The sequence below is a fragment of the Embiotoca jacksoni genome, unplaced genomic scaffold (assembly GCF_022577435.1).
Source record: "Embiotoca jacksoni isolate LCO1_2020_lvr unplaced genomic scaffold, fEmbJac1.0.p SCAF_12, whole genome shotgun sequence".
NCBI lineage: Eukaryota > Metazoa > Chordata > Actinopteri > Embiotocidae > Embiotoca > Embiotoca jacksoni.
The window spans coordinates 12,617,105-12,633,252 of NW_027185252.1; the positions used below are offsets into that span (position 1 = coordinate 12,617,105).

The window sequence follows — 16,148 nt, forward strand, 5'->3', positions numbered from 1 at the left end:
CGTCACTCTGGCTGGTCCTCATTTCACAGTTTTTTATGGTTAGGACTTGGACTGAGAGTAATGAGTGAGTGAAGGCTTCATTATGGCTGAAGCTAGGGCATGTAGTGGTGACAGGGACTGAAAGTAAAACATGAGCACCAGTGTGTGTGCATGAGGCATTTACCATGATAATGGCAGGTTCCGAGCTGCAGTGGGTCCAGATTCGTAGTGACAGGTCTTCTGACGCACTCAACCACCATTGTCGGCTGAGGCTCCAGCTCACACTGCTCACTGGCTTGTCATGCCCTGCGTACACAGAGAGAAATGGAAATTAAACTGCTAATACAGCATGTGGCCAGAACATTTACTTTTATGGTACTGTTCAGAGAGCCCGGCTGACTGGAGAGAAGAGGTGCACGGTGACCTCCACGTCACCTCAACTTCTGTCCTGTTATCTCTGCTGCCCCCTTGTGGAGGCTGAGTTTCAGCTGGAGTTGAGCTAGCAACTGCGAAATACTTGCTTGACATGGGTATCCTTCCTTTGCCCCTCATTGTTAACTGCGCTGCCAAGGATCGCTCAGACAAAGGACATTATAGTTTTAAACCTAGAAAGTCTCAGAAGAAAATGTGCCCCTTTCAACTTTTCTTTTTTTATACCTTTACTAGAGTGAGTGAATTCAGATTGTCCTTAAATCTTTCATCTCGAGCCATGGATCCATTTCAAAGTAAATTAAAGATTGTCACAATAGCACAAATAAGGCAGAGCTAAATCCAAGCTGAGGATGATTTTCATAATATTATCATCCTACATGGGTCTCAACCTTGAGTAACTCTAAAATGTGAAGCTCATTTGCAAAGAGTCAATTAATAAAGCCATATTTCAAATATTATGAATAAAATAAATCGTTCTTTCAATAAAAGAAACATTCAGATGTCATTTCAACAAAAAAAGTGGAGTGAACAAGAGCTATTATAAAGCACAGCAGGGGTTTAAAAGGTAGTGATACTTATGTCTGTTTCACCCACCTACGTAGACAGTTGGACTGGCAGTAAGGCTGGACTTGTACAATAACACTGAGCTGTCACCAAGACCACACAGGATTTGTTTTCCGTCACCTTGGAGGAACAAGGAAACATAGAATTGTTTCATTCAGGAATTTTCAGGCAACAGCTGATTTATTACTATGAAGAATAGGAGAGCGGTTTTTAAACATAACAGTGAAGTGTTTTGTCTGACAGAGGAACCTACATCTGAAAATAGAATTCAGCAACAATGTACAGCCAATCACGTTTCATAAATCACTGTTTTACCTTAATCCTCCCATTAGAGGATGGGCAATACTGCAATATACACTCTGTACTTTATCAGATCCACAATGTAATGGAATTCAATACAATTGTTGTGTTGTAAGGTTTACTTTTATGAGGCTTTTTTTTTATTTTTTTTTTATTTTTTTTTACCTATAATGCTCAGTTATTATAGAACCTGCCGTGGAGCTGTACATTAGAACTGATTGTGTTTATACTGTAGATAGACAGCTTTAGTTTGACAAATGTTTCTAATACACAGCCTCCTTCATATATGTAAATAAAGAGCAAATAATGAGCAACACCTCTGTAATCTAGTTCAGCACAACATCACCTTTAACAATGACATCAGTAATGAAGATAATTGAATTTACACGTTTTCAATAATGTCATCAAATATTAAGAGTTTCGTACAAATAGATGCAATGAGAGGGTTCTGTCATATTGAACAGCATTAGATTGTACAGAGGTAACTCAAAGTTTCCACCGAGTGTATAACTTTTTTCCGTTTTCTACTTCAAACTCTGTTAATGCTGATAACATATGAATTGAGGCTCTATTGGGACTCTGCAATTCAAATAGATTTATGCTATCATTCAGAGCCTCCATGTTGTAGAATCATGATCATTGCACTGTTCTGACATACGATAATGCGATGGTTGTCGATTTGCGACTAAGGGCTTACATGGACTTCAAGTACTTCATGCTTTACACAGACCTAACCACAATCATCCCAAGTCTGAGGATAGATAGACTATGGTTGGTACCTAAATGGAACAGTTACAATTATATTTACTATAAATCTGGTCAAGAGTTAAGAAGAAACATGGAGGTTTTTCTTCATGTAAAACTTCACATTACGTACTTAAATTTTATGAATGGCTATTTTGCCTGAAGAGTTATCATTATCTTTGTTCACATATATTTTGTAATGTTAAACACACTAAAATTAAATGTTAAAACAGGGAAACAGGTTGGATAATTGCTTTAAAAAAAAAAAAAGTTATTACAATGGACTCACCTGAATACTGAAGGCATGAGACTTGTTTGTTAACAATGCTTAGATCAATACATGGAATAGTTGGTGCTGCACTGTCTGCTGGGTAATCTCTGAGGAGTAAACCTCTAAATAACAAAAACATATTTACATTCAGTTCATACATTCAATAAAGGTTCACAACACTGTAGTTTAAGTGAAAGTAAGCTGGGCTGCTTACGTATTTTTGTTGGCCTTCTTAGAGGAAGAATTCTTCATAACATTTGTTTTGGGTGAAAACATGACCCTTCTGAAAAATAAAAACAATAAAACAAGACAGAAATGTTTTTATTATCTCATTCGGTGACAGGAAGGTACTTAAACATGAAAATCTCTCTGATTATGACTTAAAAAAAACAAGAATATCAAAGATAAAGGAAAAATTAAGTTCCTTTACTTTTGTCTCTTGAATAGGTGCTTTGAATATGCTATTTGTTAAATTTTTGGACAATCCAATAAACCGGAATTTAATTTTTTATCCCGCAAAAAGTTGCTCTGTTAAAGGACTGTACCTTGGGGCACTGCTGTAACCCGATGACTTGACTTTGGAGTGGAAAACCAGAGGATGTTCCTTTATTTCTCCTTAAAAAAAAAAAAAAAAAAAAAAAAGATAAGATAGTAAGACACAGGCTGACAAATAGTTGCACGAGTACATGTGATTTACAGTATGTATGTTCAATATAAAGAAGAAATATACTCATAAGAAAGAGCCTATTTACACATGATACTGAAACAAAGGTCTAAAGAAAGGTCTGTTCAGTAGTCCTATGTTTGCAATACAACTACTGATTATCATACTCCTGAAGTGGGTTTCATGGATTATGCTCAACTATTGAGTGACCACTCTGTGCTGTAAGTATTAAGTGCATCAGCCACAAACTGTGGGATGGTTCATTCTGCTCCCTGTTCGCTGTCAGTGCCTTTACTATATTACAATGAGCTCACTTTTTCCACAGCCATTAAAATGTGTGAGGCTTTCCAAAAACTTTTCTCCTGTCAAACACAGGCAGAGTAAGAAAAAGTCACAAAATCTCTGAGCGGCAACTTCAGATTTAAGTTGTAGCAGAAGACAAGTAGTAATTCTGTTTACAGGCTTAACTGTGATTTAACACTTGTTTATCACCACAAATTAGTCAATTCATTTGGTGGACTCACAAAAACTACAAAGCAGAAAATCACAAGTCAACTGTGTGTTTGTGCTCTTTCCATGCAATTATGTATTTCACACAGGTGACACCGACAGCACCTGATTTTGCCAGGTATTGCAGGTTAGTAACAGATTTACATAAAAAAAAACACACAAAAAAAACAGGTTGATTGGTGCTGTTGTCTGATCCTGTCACACTGATGTTTTTACAGCAGATTGCACCCAAAGCTAATCTTCAAAGATTTAAAAAAAAAAACAACAACCCACAAACAAAAAAACCTACTATGTTGAAAATAGGGATAAAGAAGCTACAAATTCTAAAACGTGGGTGCTTCACATACATCTCCAGCTCGACAGCACAGAAGATCTGTTCAATCAGCACACTTTCAAGGCAGACACCCAAGATTAGTGTCACCAAAAGAGAACTATGGTCACAATCTCCCCTTCTGTTCCTGAGCTATGGCCAGAAAAGTATTTTTACAGAATAATATGATGTAAAGTAAAGCTGACCTTTGACCTTGTGGATATAAATTACAATTGCAATCACAACATAATTTTAGCATATTTGACATCTGTGTGAAATTTCCTCATAATTAGTGTATTATTGCCAAAGGTATGCCCTGAACATAGTTTGGAAAGTCACAGTGACCTCTGACCACCAAAATGCAATCAGTTCATCAGAAATTCCCTCAAGATGTTAGAGACTTGGCATTCACGAAAATGGGACCGACGGACATAGATATGTACAGGCGGATGTCAACTCAAAAACATAACGCCTCAGGCCACAGCAGTGCAGAGGCATAAGAAAAAACACATACTAGATCCCTGACAACGATCAATGACTGCCAGCAAACCTGCAGTTAATAACTTTACAAAAGACAAATACACACTGCCTTTTCAATGTAAGGTTGGCAATGGACATATCACAAGTCAGTAGTTTTAATTTGCTAATATGTCTTAAAAATGAACAAACTTGAAATATTGGCCAGGATCACCTGACTGTATCAATTACCTCATTTTTTAAGTGGCAGGTATGGTATCAGTCCTTTTAGGCTCTCGTTGGTGCAGCACAAACACACTAAATAAAGACATTCAATGCAAGTAGAATAGTCCGGTCCAAAAACAACAAATACATCTGGATCTGGGAGTTCTTTCCATCTTAGGTCAGCAGTGCTGAGGTTCACTACAGTTTTGGCTTGAAGAGTATTGTCCTGGAAAGTATATTGAAAAATTACTCAGTTCCCTTTCCTTGGATTTTGAATTTAAATGTAAGTTTATTGAGGTACATGTTTCTTCTATCTGCTCAGCCCCAAAGAAAAGTCCTGTTGGTGCTATTCATGCTGTGTTGCTTCCGCAAAAGCAATATTCTTATTTCCATCCTAATTTCCTTCCTTAGTTCCTACTTTTTTCCATGAAAAAGTATTTTTCTACCAGTTGTTTACAAAGCAAATGAAAAATATGTAGTGAACCTGGTATTTAATTTAGGTCAATTTGGTGCTGAATGGTTTTAACCAACAAAGACCTTGACAAAGGTCTGGTAACACTGGTCGCTAACATGTAGCACCTTCCTCCATTCCTCTGCAGTTGTATGAAGTGGAGCACTAAAAGTAGCTTCTGATCCAGAACAGATTACATGTAGAAAACTAAAAGATCTAATTATATGGCCTTGCAATCATTTGGCATTGCTCAACAGCCCTATTGACCCCCTGCTGATATATAATGGTCATTCAGATTTATGGGGCAGTAAAAATCTCATAATTTATGCTGACTTCACACTCGACATAATTTGAAGCAAAGTGAGAGTTTCTGACTAATTTTCCAAGGCAAGTCGTATGTGCGTAAAGTCATGGCAGTTTGATGTTTGCTCCTTTTATAGCTCTCATTATGTGAGGTTCTGCTTAATGACAAGAATATTTAACAACATAGAAATCTTTAAGTCTACCTCAAAAGATCAGAATGTTTAGCTTAACTTATTAATGATTAACTATAGTTACAATAAGATTTTGTCTGCAGTCAGTGTACACAGGGTGGGTTGTTATGACGTTAACATAAAAAAAAAAAGTAAAATATTTTTGTGCATTACTTTTTCTGATTTCAGATGAGATTTTCAACTTGTGTTCACACTCAAAAAGCAGTAGAAGGCAAAACTTTGAGCTCCTTCTGAGTCAGCTGCTGAATGTGGCCCAAGAAAAAGACTAACTTAAGCTTCTAAAAATGTACAAACAACTGAAGGTATTCTGTATATATATCAAAGATATTGTTTTGACCAGAGTCTGCAGTGAATTATTGCTTTACTTTCCTGTGAAAAGTGGAGCACACAGTCATAGAAAAGATTGAGAGTAGAAGTAAAAACATATCAGAAGCACATTAACAGGAGACTGACAGGTATTAGAAATACTGTATTGAGCAAAAGTAAGGCCCCATTTACAACTGGTATCAATATGTGACCTGTGTCTGGATATATTATCTGGATAAAGATCCACGATTCTTTTCATTTACAAATTAAAATGTTCTCAATTGTGCCCACATTGGTATATAGGTGGGGATGGCAGACCTGTCAATAGACATGGTGCATCCCAAGTTAAAGGAATCAATGCTGTTGTATGGAAAATATTGCTATGACTACTTCTAGCTTTTGTTAAGCATCCTTGTGTTATCAGTCAGAGGCAGAGTTTAATGACCTTTCAGTTTGTGGGAATGATGGTTTTTCCTCAGAATGGGGTAACACTGTAAGGATTGCTTTTACACAAAACCTGATCCCACTGCAAGCCGAACCCCCTCTAAATGTGATCCGATCAGATAATCTGATTGCATTCTGATGCCAATGCACTCTGTGTGCATTTACACCCACCATTAAAATACATTTCTTTGGATTCAGGTTGCATGTGAATACTACGTGTAAATGGGGGAAAAGAATGCAGCATTACATTTCACTGCAAAAATAAAATACCAACCAAAATATCCAACAAACAGACATTGGTGGGCATCAGGTGCAAAAAACAAAAAAGTACTCTGTATTGCAGCTGCTATAAACAGTGTCTACTTGAACAATATCATGAAAAATGTTCCTTTTTCATTTAGACTACTTCCACTTTCTCTGATTATTTTCCCATCTCACTCTACCTAAAACCAGCAAAGGAGCTCTGAAAACCAAAACTGAAATGAATGATTTTTGATGGATGTCATGTCAAAGTAAGATGATGTCTTGCAGCAGTCACCTAATACCGCATATGATAACCCAGTATTTTTTACATAAATATAAATCTTACTGCTTTTTACTGAGAATACTATTTTAAAGAAATTGGAACAAGTTAAGGCAACTTTTTCCAAAGGTACATGTTACTAAGAAAGAAATGCTCATGAGTCAGTTCCATCAGTATTTTCATGGAATCAATGTTGCTCAATGCCAACTGTTGTTTTAGTAGCTGCCTTAAATCCTGACTGTGTAACAACTTAATCCAGGCAACAAGACTGAGGAATTACAGTATATACCAGACATAAAGTAATGGCAGCTGATTATCATCATCTCAAAAAGCCAACAGTCCTGGTTCCCTTCATGATTATGTTACATGGCAATGTGGCATGAGAACAGATATCTAATCTGCACTCAAAGCTCCTTCAGACTTGTGCCAGCCTTTCAATGGAAGAACAATTTCCTTTCCAGGAGTCTCAGAGGTTTATGGTGTAATTTGTATACAATTCTGCAGCTATCTTAAAGAGTACAGCGATGTATGGGGACGGCGTGGTGGGTTAGTACGTAAATTCTTGTGGTTTTTGGTCTGACGTTGCAGCCACACGGCAACTCTAGACTCCCCAGATGATCCCCTTCATAGTCTGGCTGTGGCAAATCCCTTCAGTCCAGCTGTGGGGAGTCCAGATAATGCTGGCTTTCTCAGCACTAACTCTCTGTATGAGCTACATGTAAACCTCAGTATACTGCAGATCTTCAGCAGAATAGTTTCAAGCTGCCAGGTCCTAATGATTCACCAAAGAAATAGGCACACTATAGCTATAAATCCACTACTGCAAGAGGCAACCATACAACAAACTGTTGCCATCTGAGAGAACTCGTATGTCAAAATGTGCGGCACACCTATCTGTTTATGTGGCAAATGAAAGCTGAAGGGAATGTAATAATAAATTCCATATACTGTACATACCTGCCACAGTGCAAAGGATGGGATCAAAGGATGGGATTTTTTTTTTTCTACCCACTATATTTACTGATAATGATGATGTTCTCAGACTTTTATATACCTACAGGTATAATTTAACAGAACAGCAGAACAGTCTGTGGCCAAGCAAGACAGAAATGGAGTGAACTGTAAAATGGGTCATACTTTTAAAACCAAAAGTCATCAAACAGCAGTTGCTCCTTTTACATTTTATGTGCATGAGCGTAAATTAGGGCTGTAGACAACAGACAATGCTGACCTTTCTTTTTAGGATGGTTGGATTCCTTCTTCTTTAACTCAGCATTCAGAGGAGATTCACGCAGTGGAGGAGAACTGAGAACAAGGGAGGGGTGAAATGGGGGGAGAGAGTTACTGGAAATGAAGGAGCGCAGCATTTTCCACTGCTATGGATTATTAGTCCTTCTAATTCTCAGTACCATGATATTGTTGACTCATGAAAAACCAGATGGCACGAGTGGTTATAATAGAGCAAGTTAATATGGAAATGTCAGAGTCAGAAGGCCCTAGAGGCAGGAGGCCAACTGAAAAACAGGCCACACTTATATGTCCTACTGCTGGTGAGGTCAGATGACCAGTATGTGAGGGTAAGTAACAAAAGTCTATGACTGCATTGTTTTTGCAGGTCCTAACAAGCTGACATGATTATGCTTTGGCTCATAAATTGCAAATTTGTTAAAGTAGAAAAACACATTAAATTGATGAAATTAGCTCTTATTGGTGCTGTAGGACGTTGGTCAATAATTGTTTACGGATGTACAGGTAATGCCTGAACAAATTTGGTTTCTTCCCCTGAGGACAATTTAAAATTTCTGGCATTTATAAAGCAACACTATTGTGTAGGTAATAGGATTAATCCTCAGGATTAAGGAGTAAATCCAATACAGGCAGCCTAATAAAAACATCTGTTTAGACATATAAACAATGTTCACAGAGTTCATTCAGTCACTGAGCAGAGTAATTTCAGGCTTCAACCAAGCAGCTGTTTTCTCTTACTTGGGTTATCTGTAGACAGTTCTCTGACATGGACTGTAATACTGATACTGACTAAACACAGAATGAGAGTTGTTTTTTTAAAAATACATATTTGATACGTACTATTGGTTTAACAGGTAGTCCTTAAACTAGAAAACTTGGTTTCCAACCCCTCTTTATGCAGGTCTCTGCCGGTCCGAAGTATCCCTTAACAATATACTGCCTAATGGAGCTCATTTGTTACTTTGATTCACTCTCAGAGGTCAAAATACTGTAGCATCATCAAACATTTCCCATAAACTACAGGTTTACCTTGGGAATACTGAAAAGCCTTCATCACAAGTCCAGATCCTCCTGAGGTCACATGAATGCAACTCCAACAGGACCAGACATGGAGTAAACAAAGCGCTCACTAAAACCACCATCTGTGTGATAAAGATTCATTTAAATAAATTAAAAAAAAATGCAGAAACAATTGTGAAAGACCAAAATGATTTCTTTAAAAAAAAACAAAGATACAAATATAATTTTCCTTCAGGAAACAAACATACACTTTAGATCTTGAAAACAAAATTATTTCACGTAATCCTAAAGTGGATTGTAAAAACATTAAGAGATAATTGCAGTATTTATAAAATGCCAAAGTTTAAGCACAGAAACACCTTATGTGGAAAGCTCCACATTGATCCAGTCACTTAGTAGGGACTGATTTCAGTGGCTGCAGTTGCAACAAGAGAAAAATCTAAATAGAGATTGATTACAAACATCCTGAGCCAAAACGAGATCACACACCAATTGAATTATAGAAATGGAGTTGAAAGGGCAATCCAGCACTACGGCTTAATGTTGCTCATCAAGATTCTATGAGAAATACTCACAGAGTTATCGCACCCTGGAGAGACTGACCATGACCCAGCCATGCTGATGCTCAGGTCGGGGTAATCTAGAAAGACAAACATCAGTCAAAGGTTTGGCTGCATGTAGTTTCCAGTTTCTATGTAACATTTGGTAAATGACTGTGAGCATGTATGATTATCATATACATAAGAATATATAAATATATAAACCCCGTTTTTGTAGAGTTTTGCTGCTTTGATTTGCTTATCAGGACAGTTTTATACAATACCATTATACAATACTCAATAGGACTGTGAGCCGTAACAACACTGGATCAGTTGTTAAACTGATGGTCATTTTCAATTTGCTGTTGCTATTAGTACATTGAAATAAAAAGTGTTGTGACAAGCAATTATTCTGTAAGCGATCATTCTGCAAGCCAACCTAAATGGTTATTTCAATATCTCACCAAGAGTTATCCTGTGTTTTACGGGGGAGGGAGTCTTTGCTGTATTGACCCAAGAGACCAAAAATATGTTCTTACTTGAATACAGACTAGAGTTTGAGATATTTTCTAGTAACAAAATGGGAAATCCAGATTTTTTTTTTTCTTTCCTTGATTTATGTATTCTTAACACGCATCTCAGTAGTTTAGTTTGTGAAGTGATGTGTGGTTGGCTAACTTTAAAATAAAAAACAATCTTCAGACTTGTATCTTAAGATGGACTATAGTATACAACTTCCTGGTATTGCCAATCAGACGGTCACTTTGGCCAGATGTGTTTATGAAATGGAACAAAGCAACAATAGCTCCACAAATGAGCAACTAGTTATTGTTGACACATCGAGAAGAAAGCTGTCAGACACATGGGCACAACTGGCCAATATAGGCTTTAACTCTAAGTGAGACACTTTACAACCTTATGAAGGATGTTATGTGTTTCTCCTAGAGTTTGATATCAATCCCTGTGTTTCTTTATAAAAAAAAATTAAGAAAAAAAAAAAGCAGTTGGAGACATCAGACTGCCAGCAGCCTACCTTTGAAATATAGTGCTGTTAGGAGTTCTGAGGTAGCCAAATCCACCACATACAGGCCATCGGAGCTTCCAATACAATACCAGCTGTTGTCCCTGCATGGGGTCCACACAGAAGCATATGGAAAAACAGTGTTACAGGATTTCCCTTAAAAGCATTTTTTCAGATCATTGGGGGAAAGACAACGAAACCACATACTAAAGAAAAACATACTGATATGATGGAGTGACCAGACATGCATGCATACCGTAAGACTAAAGTCTTTTATTTAAGTTTCCTCTGACTTCAGGTAGTCTAAACTATATGCAACTGGCAAGATGGAAACTACCGCCACATAAAGTATAAAGGAGCTTTGCTTCTTTATCCACTTCCTGCTCTGAGCTACATGCTGAGATTACGATATTGTAGACAATTTATTTTAGACAAGTTTTACTTTTTAGTGCATCATTATTTTCATGCTGAGTATGTACTTCTGTCCAGGATGGAGACAATTAGGGCAATTATGTGTGGAATTTTAATTACATTTTTGCAGGGTCCAACTTGTTCTGAAGCTATACGTTTTTGTTTGTGGTAAAATGAGACGTGTTCGCTGCTGTACACCTCCGCGAGAGCCATAGTCAGAGGCATTATTTTCTTCGGTTGTCTGTCAGTCCGCTTCTCGTGAATGCGATATCTCAAGAGCACCTTGATGAAATGCTTTCAATATTGGCACAGACCTTCTCTTAGTTTGATTTTAGGGCCTCAAAGGTAAAGATCACAGGGAGCTTATATCCTCCTATTACCGGGGTAAGCGATATCTCAGGAACGTTTTCAGGGAATTTCTTTAGATATGACACAAATGTTCACTTGGACTGAAGGATGAACTATATGATCCAGATAAGGTCTAGAGAAAGTCTAAATTAGGTCTGGATATGGTTTAGAAATGTTGTAAATAAGGTGTGAATAAGGTCCAGATAAAGTGTAAATTAGCTCCGGATAAGGTCTGGACAACTAGATGGCATGTCAAATGTTCAGGTGAAGTGTCATGTCATTTTAAAGATGAAGTGTACTCCATCAAAGAAAATCATAGTTTTAACAGCAATGACAAATTAAAAGCATCATAACCATTTTCACACCTTGGGAAGACTCCTGTTACCATCCACTGATATCACTATTCATTCTTACAATTTGACAGTAAAAAAAAAGAAGAAAACTGCTTCTGAGGGTGTGAAGCAGTAACTTATCCAGCTGCATATTTATCCCATAAAACATCCAAGCAAAAGCTGTATTCTCTTTAAGACCATCAAATAAAAGCCAGTAAAACTGTGGTTGCAGACAGACACCATGCAGTATGAACTAGATTTTACTCTAAAGCTTCTGTTTGGGTTTGGAGTAAAGACACTAGTGTGAGATCACATGCTTTCCTCAGAGCAATAAGGAGTCAACCTCCATTTCATTCCAGTGGTCCACGAAATACAAAGAGAGTGATGTCGGTGCTGTTTAAGTGCCTGCGTCCTGTCATAACATCAAATGTTTTAACAGTCTGAAACAGTTTATGCTACAAGGCTGCAGCAGCTTCCTGTGATGTGTGAAGTTTTCTGTGAACTTTGTGAACAAGTAGCCCATACAGATGTGACATTTCGTTCAGGCTTTTGTGACAGTATGGCATCTATATAGTGTTAATGGCAGAGGTGTAACAATTGTGTTTGAATTGCTTATGTAATGTTTTCCTGGAACACTTATAATTTGTACTTTCTGGAAACAGGAAGAAGTTCGAGCCCCTTAGAGAAGGTACAACACTGACAATATAGTGACTCATTCAACATTAACATTACTTGTCACAAATGAAGAGAAACAGTTCACGATCATGGTAAAGTCAAATAATAAAGTATATTAATTCATTTGGAGGGAGTGAGACTGGTCTGCACGCTGTCATCATGAAGTGCACCCTGGACTTAGTGATTTCCTGACACTGACAAATGAAGTAAAGCCCAGTTCTTCAATAAAATACGGTCCATCCTTCTATCTACTCATTTGTCCATCGTGCAACAGTTCATGTAAATGCTCCTGGAAGTCAGACAACATTAAAAACATGTAACCTTTAGCATCAGTTTATCACTTTGGATTTCTCCAGCTAAATTGTTTGCACTTACTTGTTTTGGTCAGTGCTGGTGTCTGTAAATGGGCCACATGCAGCTATTTTAAGGACAGGCTTTGAAGTCTCCACTTCATCTACAGATGATTGTTCAGAAACCCCTGAAAGGAAATATCCAAACAGTATTGTCAAAGTAAATGAGTGGACTTGCCCAGGAGAGAGAAATATGATTTCCGAAAGGACTTTTTATCAAAATCTCTCACATAGCTTCACCCTACAGCCTCACTGTTTGTAACATCACCTGCTTGAGGGTTGACAGTTTCTTGGTGCGTTTGATATCTTTTTTCCATCTTCTGAAGGTCCATTTTGGTCACCAGCCGACACTTGTGGTCATCATTCACAGAAAAGCACCACACCTAAAACAAAGCAGTGTCTTACAGCTCTGAAATTTCAGTGTCTGAGAGCGAATTGGATCTTTAAAGTGCTGTGTGTCTCAGATACTAACTTGTCCATCAGTTGAGCCAGTGATGAGGTGCCTGTCCTCCTCCAAGAAGAACACAGTGAGCAACGGAGAGGCTAAAGAGAGGAAAAATGTGACACTTTCAATCATTTTGCAAGGCTCAGACTCCTCCACAGTAGTCACTATACAAAAGATGTCATTTGAAAATTGGAATTAGTTTAAAAACACTTATTTAAGCATCAGTGCTTCAAGCTTGAAAGACTTGAGCATGTATTTTAATACTCTTAGCTAATTTACATACTAACAGATATTAATTTCAAATAGAAAATCCTAATACTTGTTCATTTTTCATGTCTGTTACGAGTGTGGTCGTAGTGCTGTACAAATTAAAAGGGAAAGTCGAGGCTTGTAAGTGCTAGGCTCTAAAGAATGACTGTTATTTTGGACAGGGAAACTAATTTGCTCCATAAAGATTTTAAATAGTAATATCCTACCTGAAAGCACAAACGACTGGTACACAACAGCTTCAGTTTTTAAATCCCAAACCTGAAATAAAACAAGGCAAAGCACTGTGAAACTTAAGAACATCGTGTGCAATATTCGGCATTTGTTGTGCAAACAAATGCACATCGTCGTCACCAAATCAAAAGTGTGAATCTTGAGTGAGTACCTTAAAAGTGCGGTCCTCTGATGTGGAGACAAGAATATCTTTACTCCAAGGGCAGAACTCTGCTGATGTTAAAGGTCCCAAGTGGCCAGTCAAGGTAGAGATCACTTCCTGTTTCTGATGTGGAAAACAACAGCAACACTTTTAAAAGAAAAGGTGATGACCTTCAACGGCAAATATACTGTCAAGAAGAAATAATATCACACATCTTTTAGGAGAGATGCGTTGTGGTGATCATCAAATAAATTGGAGCAAAGTACAACTATAAAAGTTCAGTATCTGTAATCCATGTGAGCAATAAAGCAAGCAACATACTCAGACAACCAATGTACCTCAATGTGTGAATGCACCAAGGAAAGCTGTGTATCATCTGGTACCTTTGAGCTGAGAACATATAGAGTTGCTCCGGAGCACGCGGCCACTCGTTCATCAGAGAAACAGAATGAAAGATGGACGACTTCACCCAGTAAAGTCCCGATAACTATTCCAGCTGCAACTTTACCTGCAAACAAATCCATTAGTCTGTTTATATTCAAAACAAAAGAAGTCCATGAACACAGAAGTGGACACGAGGTGACATTTCACTAGATGGCAGGTTTGTTAAGGTTTTCACTCAGGAAAATGATCTCATTCCCAGATGTTGCTCCATAACAGTAGGAATGATGAGTTTTATCAACGTCACGTTAATGTGACTTTATTTACAGCTGAGTACACAAGTATTTTCCTTTACCTTCCAGTGTTCTCCTCGCGCACAGTTCAATATCCCAGACAATGATGTAATCAGCAGAGGCAGAGCAGAGGATGACAGATCTGCTTCCTTTTCCAAAAGTCATGGCACTGATGTCACCATGGTGGCCAGTTAGCAGCAGGGGCTGTGAACAAACACATTAAAACGGGCAAGACATTTTAACAATTTCATGCTGTCTGTGGCTTTTGCATGAGTCACTAAAAGTATTTAGTAGCTCCAGCTGATTAAAGACAGCATTGTAACTGGTCATGATTTATTTTCCACCTTATAAGATCAATATAAACTAAAAGAACGTTCGCAAGGAAAATCTCCAAAAACTTCACATGGATTAATACTAATATTACAAAACTTTGTTACATTATTGTCCATGTAGGAGTTCAGTTCATAACTTCAAGCTACTGAAATGTTGGAGTGATTGACATCACATGAATTGTATGTACTTTTATTTTTGATGCAACTTGCTGACAATACTTACATACATTTACTTAAGTAAGTTTTTTTTTTTTTTTAACGCAGAGCTTTTACTTGCACTGGGGTATTAGTACTTGGACTCAGATGAAAGACCTGAATACTTCTTCCACCACTGCAGTGCTGAGTGAAATCAACCTTGCAGGCTCGCTGATTGACAATCTGTTTTTAAATGTTTCCACGTGCAATTTACAGCAAGATAAACAAATGTTTGGCGCAACAGCGGTCAGAAACCGTTTGCCCTTCCGGGTTCAAATACACGGACAACAGTTTACGTCCTACCTGTACACAATCACCTGTAGATGTTACAACAGCGACACACAGCGGACTCACGAGGAATAACAACTAAAATTCTGGTTGTTTCAACAGCCATAATTAAATATCGTGACGTTTTTATTTTTTTTAATTTTGTATACAATATTTCGTAAACAAACCTTCTGCTGGATGTCCATATTATTGTAAACCAGCACGTCCTTGCCGCGCAAAGGTATGCAGCAGTACGAGTGACAGCATGCGAGCTGCTGGTGGGACAGAAGTCGATCACAAGTCAAACGGAGCTTTTCAATCATCTCTGCCGGGTCAGACCAAACTGCGACCAACCTGCGTCTATAACGCCGATTAGTTCAAGTTAACCGAGTCATCCTTAACGTCCGTCTCTTCTTCATTTACTTTAAATTGGTCGGGTTGTGTCGGGCTAACATTGACAGAAGAGCGGGCTTCCCTCGACGCTTTAACTTCCAGAAGGATAACGGTTGCTCGGACACCACACCACACACGCGACCACAGATCGTCTATAAATACCAACGTTTCACACGGAAGGGGAAAAAAAACAACTTCTATCAGGTAAACTAGTGCTGCCTCTTGGGCTGTTTTTTAAAAAAAAATAAAAATTATGCTTGGTATTATAAAAACATCTGCTAATATGTCTTCACGATATACTTTTATGAGCGTCAGCGGTACATTTTGTTGTTTTCGCGCAGACCAATATATATATTTTACCGCAGAGGCAGAGTGAGACATCCGCAATAACATATCGATACTTGTAACTCTCCCTTTAACCGCAAGATGGCGGTCACCGTTCACGTGTGTGCAGCACTGTTCCTGCACGTATGCTCCGTTGTTAGTCCTACTGCACTCCTGTACATTAAAGTCACTATCCATTACTACGATGCATGACTAGCCTAGAGGAATGACCAATTAAAGAGAATAATTCATCATTGT

At 37.9% G+C, this 16,148-nt stretch overlaps 1 protein-coding gene across 1 annotated transcript in view; it reads right to left on the reverse strand.

Moving 5' to 3' along the window:
• The window catches only part of wdr27 (WD repeat domain 27), a 41,706-nt gene extending 26,063 nt beyond the window's left edge, over window positions 1-15,643 (reverse strand). Inside the window, exons 1-17 of the mRNA XM_069144076.1 lie at window positions 15,362-15,643; window positions 14,442-14,583; window positions 14,089-14,213; window positions 13,715-13,828; window positions 13,539-13,590; window positions 13,090-13,160; window positions 12,886-13,000; window positions 12,643-12,745; window positions 10,514-10,605; window positions 9,517-9,581; window positions 8,951-9,063; window positions 7,905-7,978; window positions 2,836-2,905; window positions 2,505-2,573; window positions 2,309-2,412; window positions 1,006-1,095; window positions 164-285 (exon numbers count right to left, since the gene is read on the reverse strand). Of these exons, the coding sequence (XP_069000177.1) occupies window positions 164-285; window positions 1,006-1,095; window positions 2,309-2,412; window positions 2,505-2,573; window positions 2,836-2,905; window positions 7,905-7,978; window positions 8,951-9,063; window positions 9,517-9,581; window positions 10,514-10,605; window positions 12,643-12,745; window positions 12,886-13,000; window positions 13,090-13,160; window positions 13,539-13,590; window positions 13,715-13,828; window positions 14,089-14,213; window positions 14,442-14,583; window positions 15,362-15,496 (1,656 nt within the window). The 5' untranslated portion in view covers window positions 15,497-15,643. The remainder of the gene's footprint in view (window positions 1-163; window positions 286-1,005; window positions 1,096-2,308; window positions 2,413-2,504; window positions 2,574-2,835; window positions 2,906-7,904; window positions 7,979-8,950; window positions 9,064-9,516; window positions 9,582-10,513; window positions 10,606-12,642; window positions 12,746-12,885; window positions 13,001-13,089; window positions 13,161-13,538; window positions 13,591-13,714; window positions 13,829-14,088; window positions 14,214-14,441; window positions 14,584-15,361) is intronic.
• Window positions 15,644-16,148: the final 505 nt, after the last annotated feature.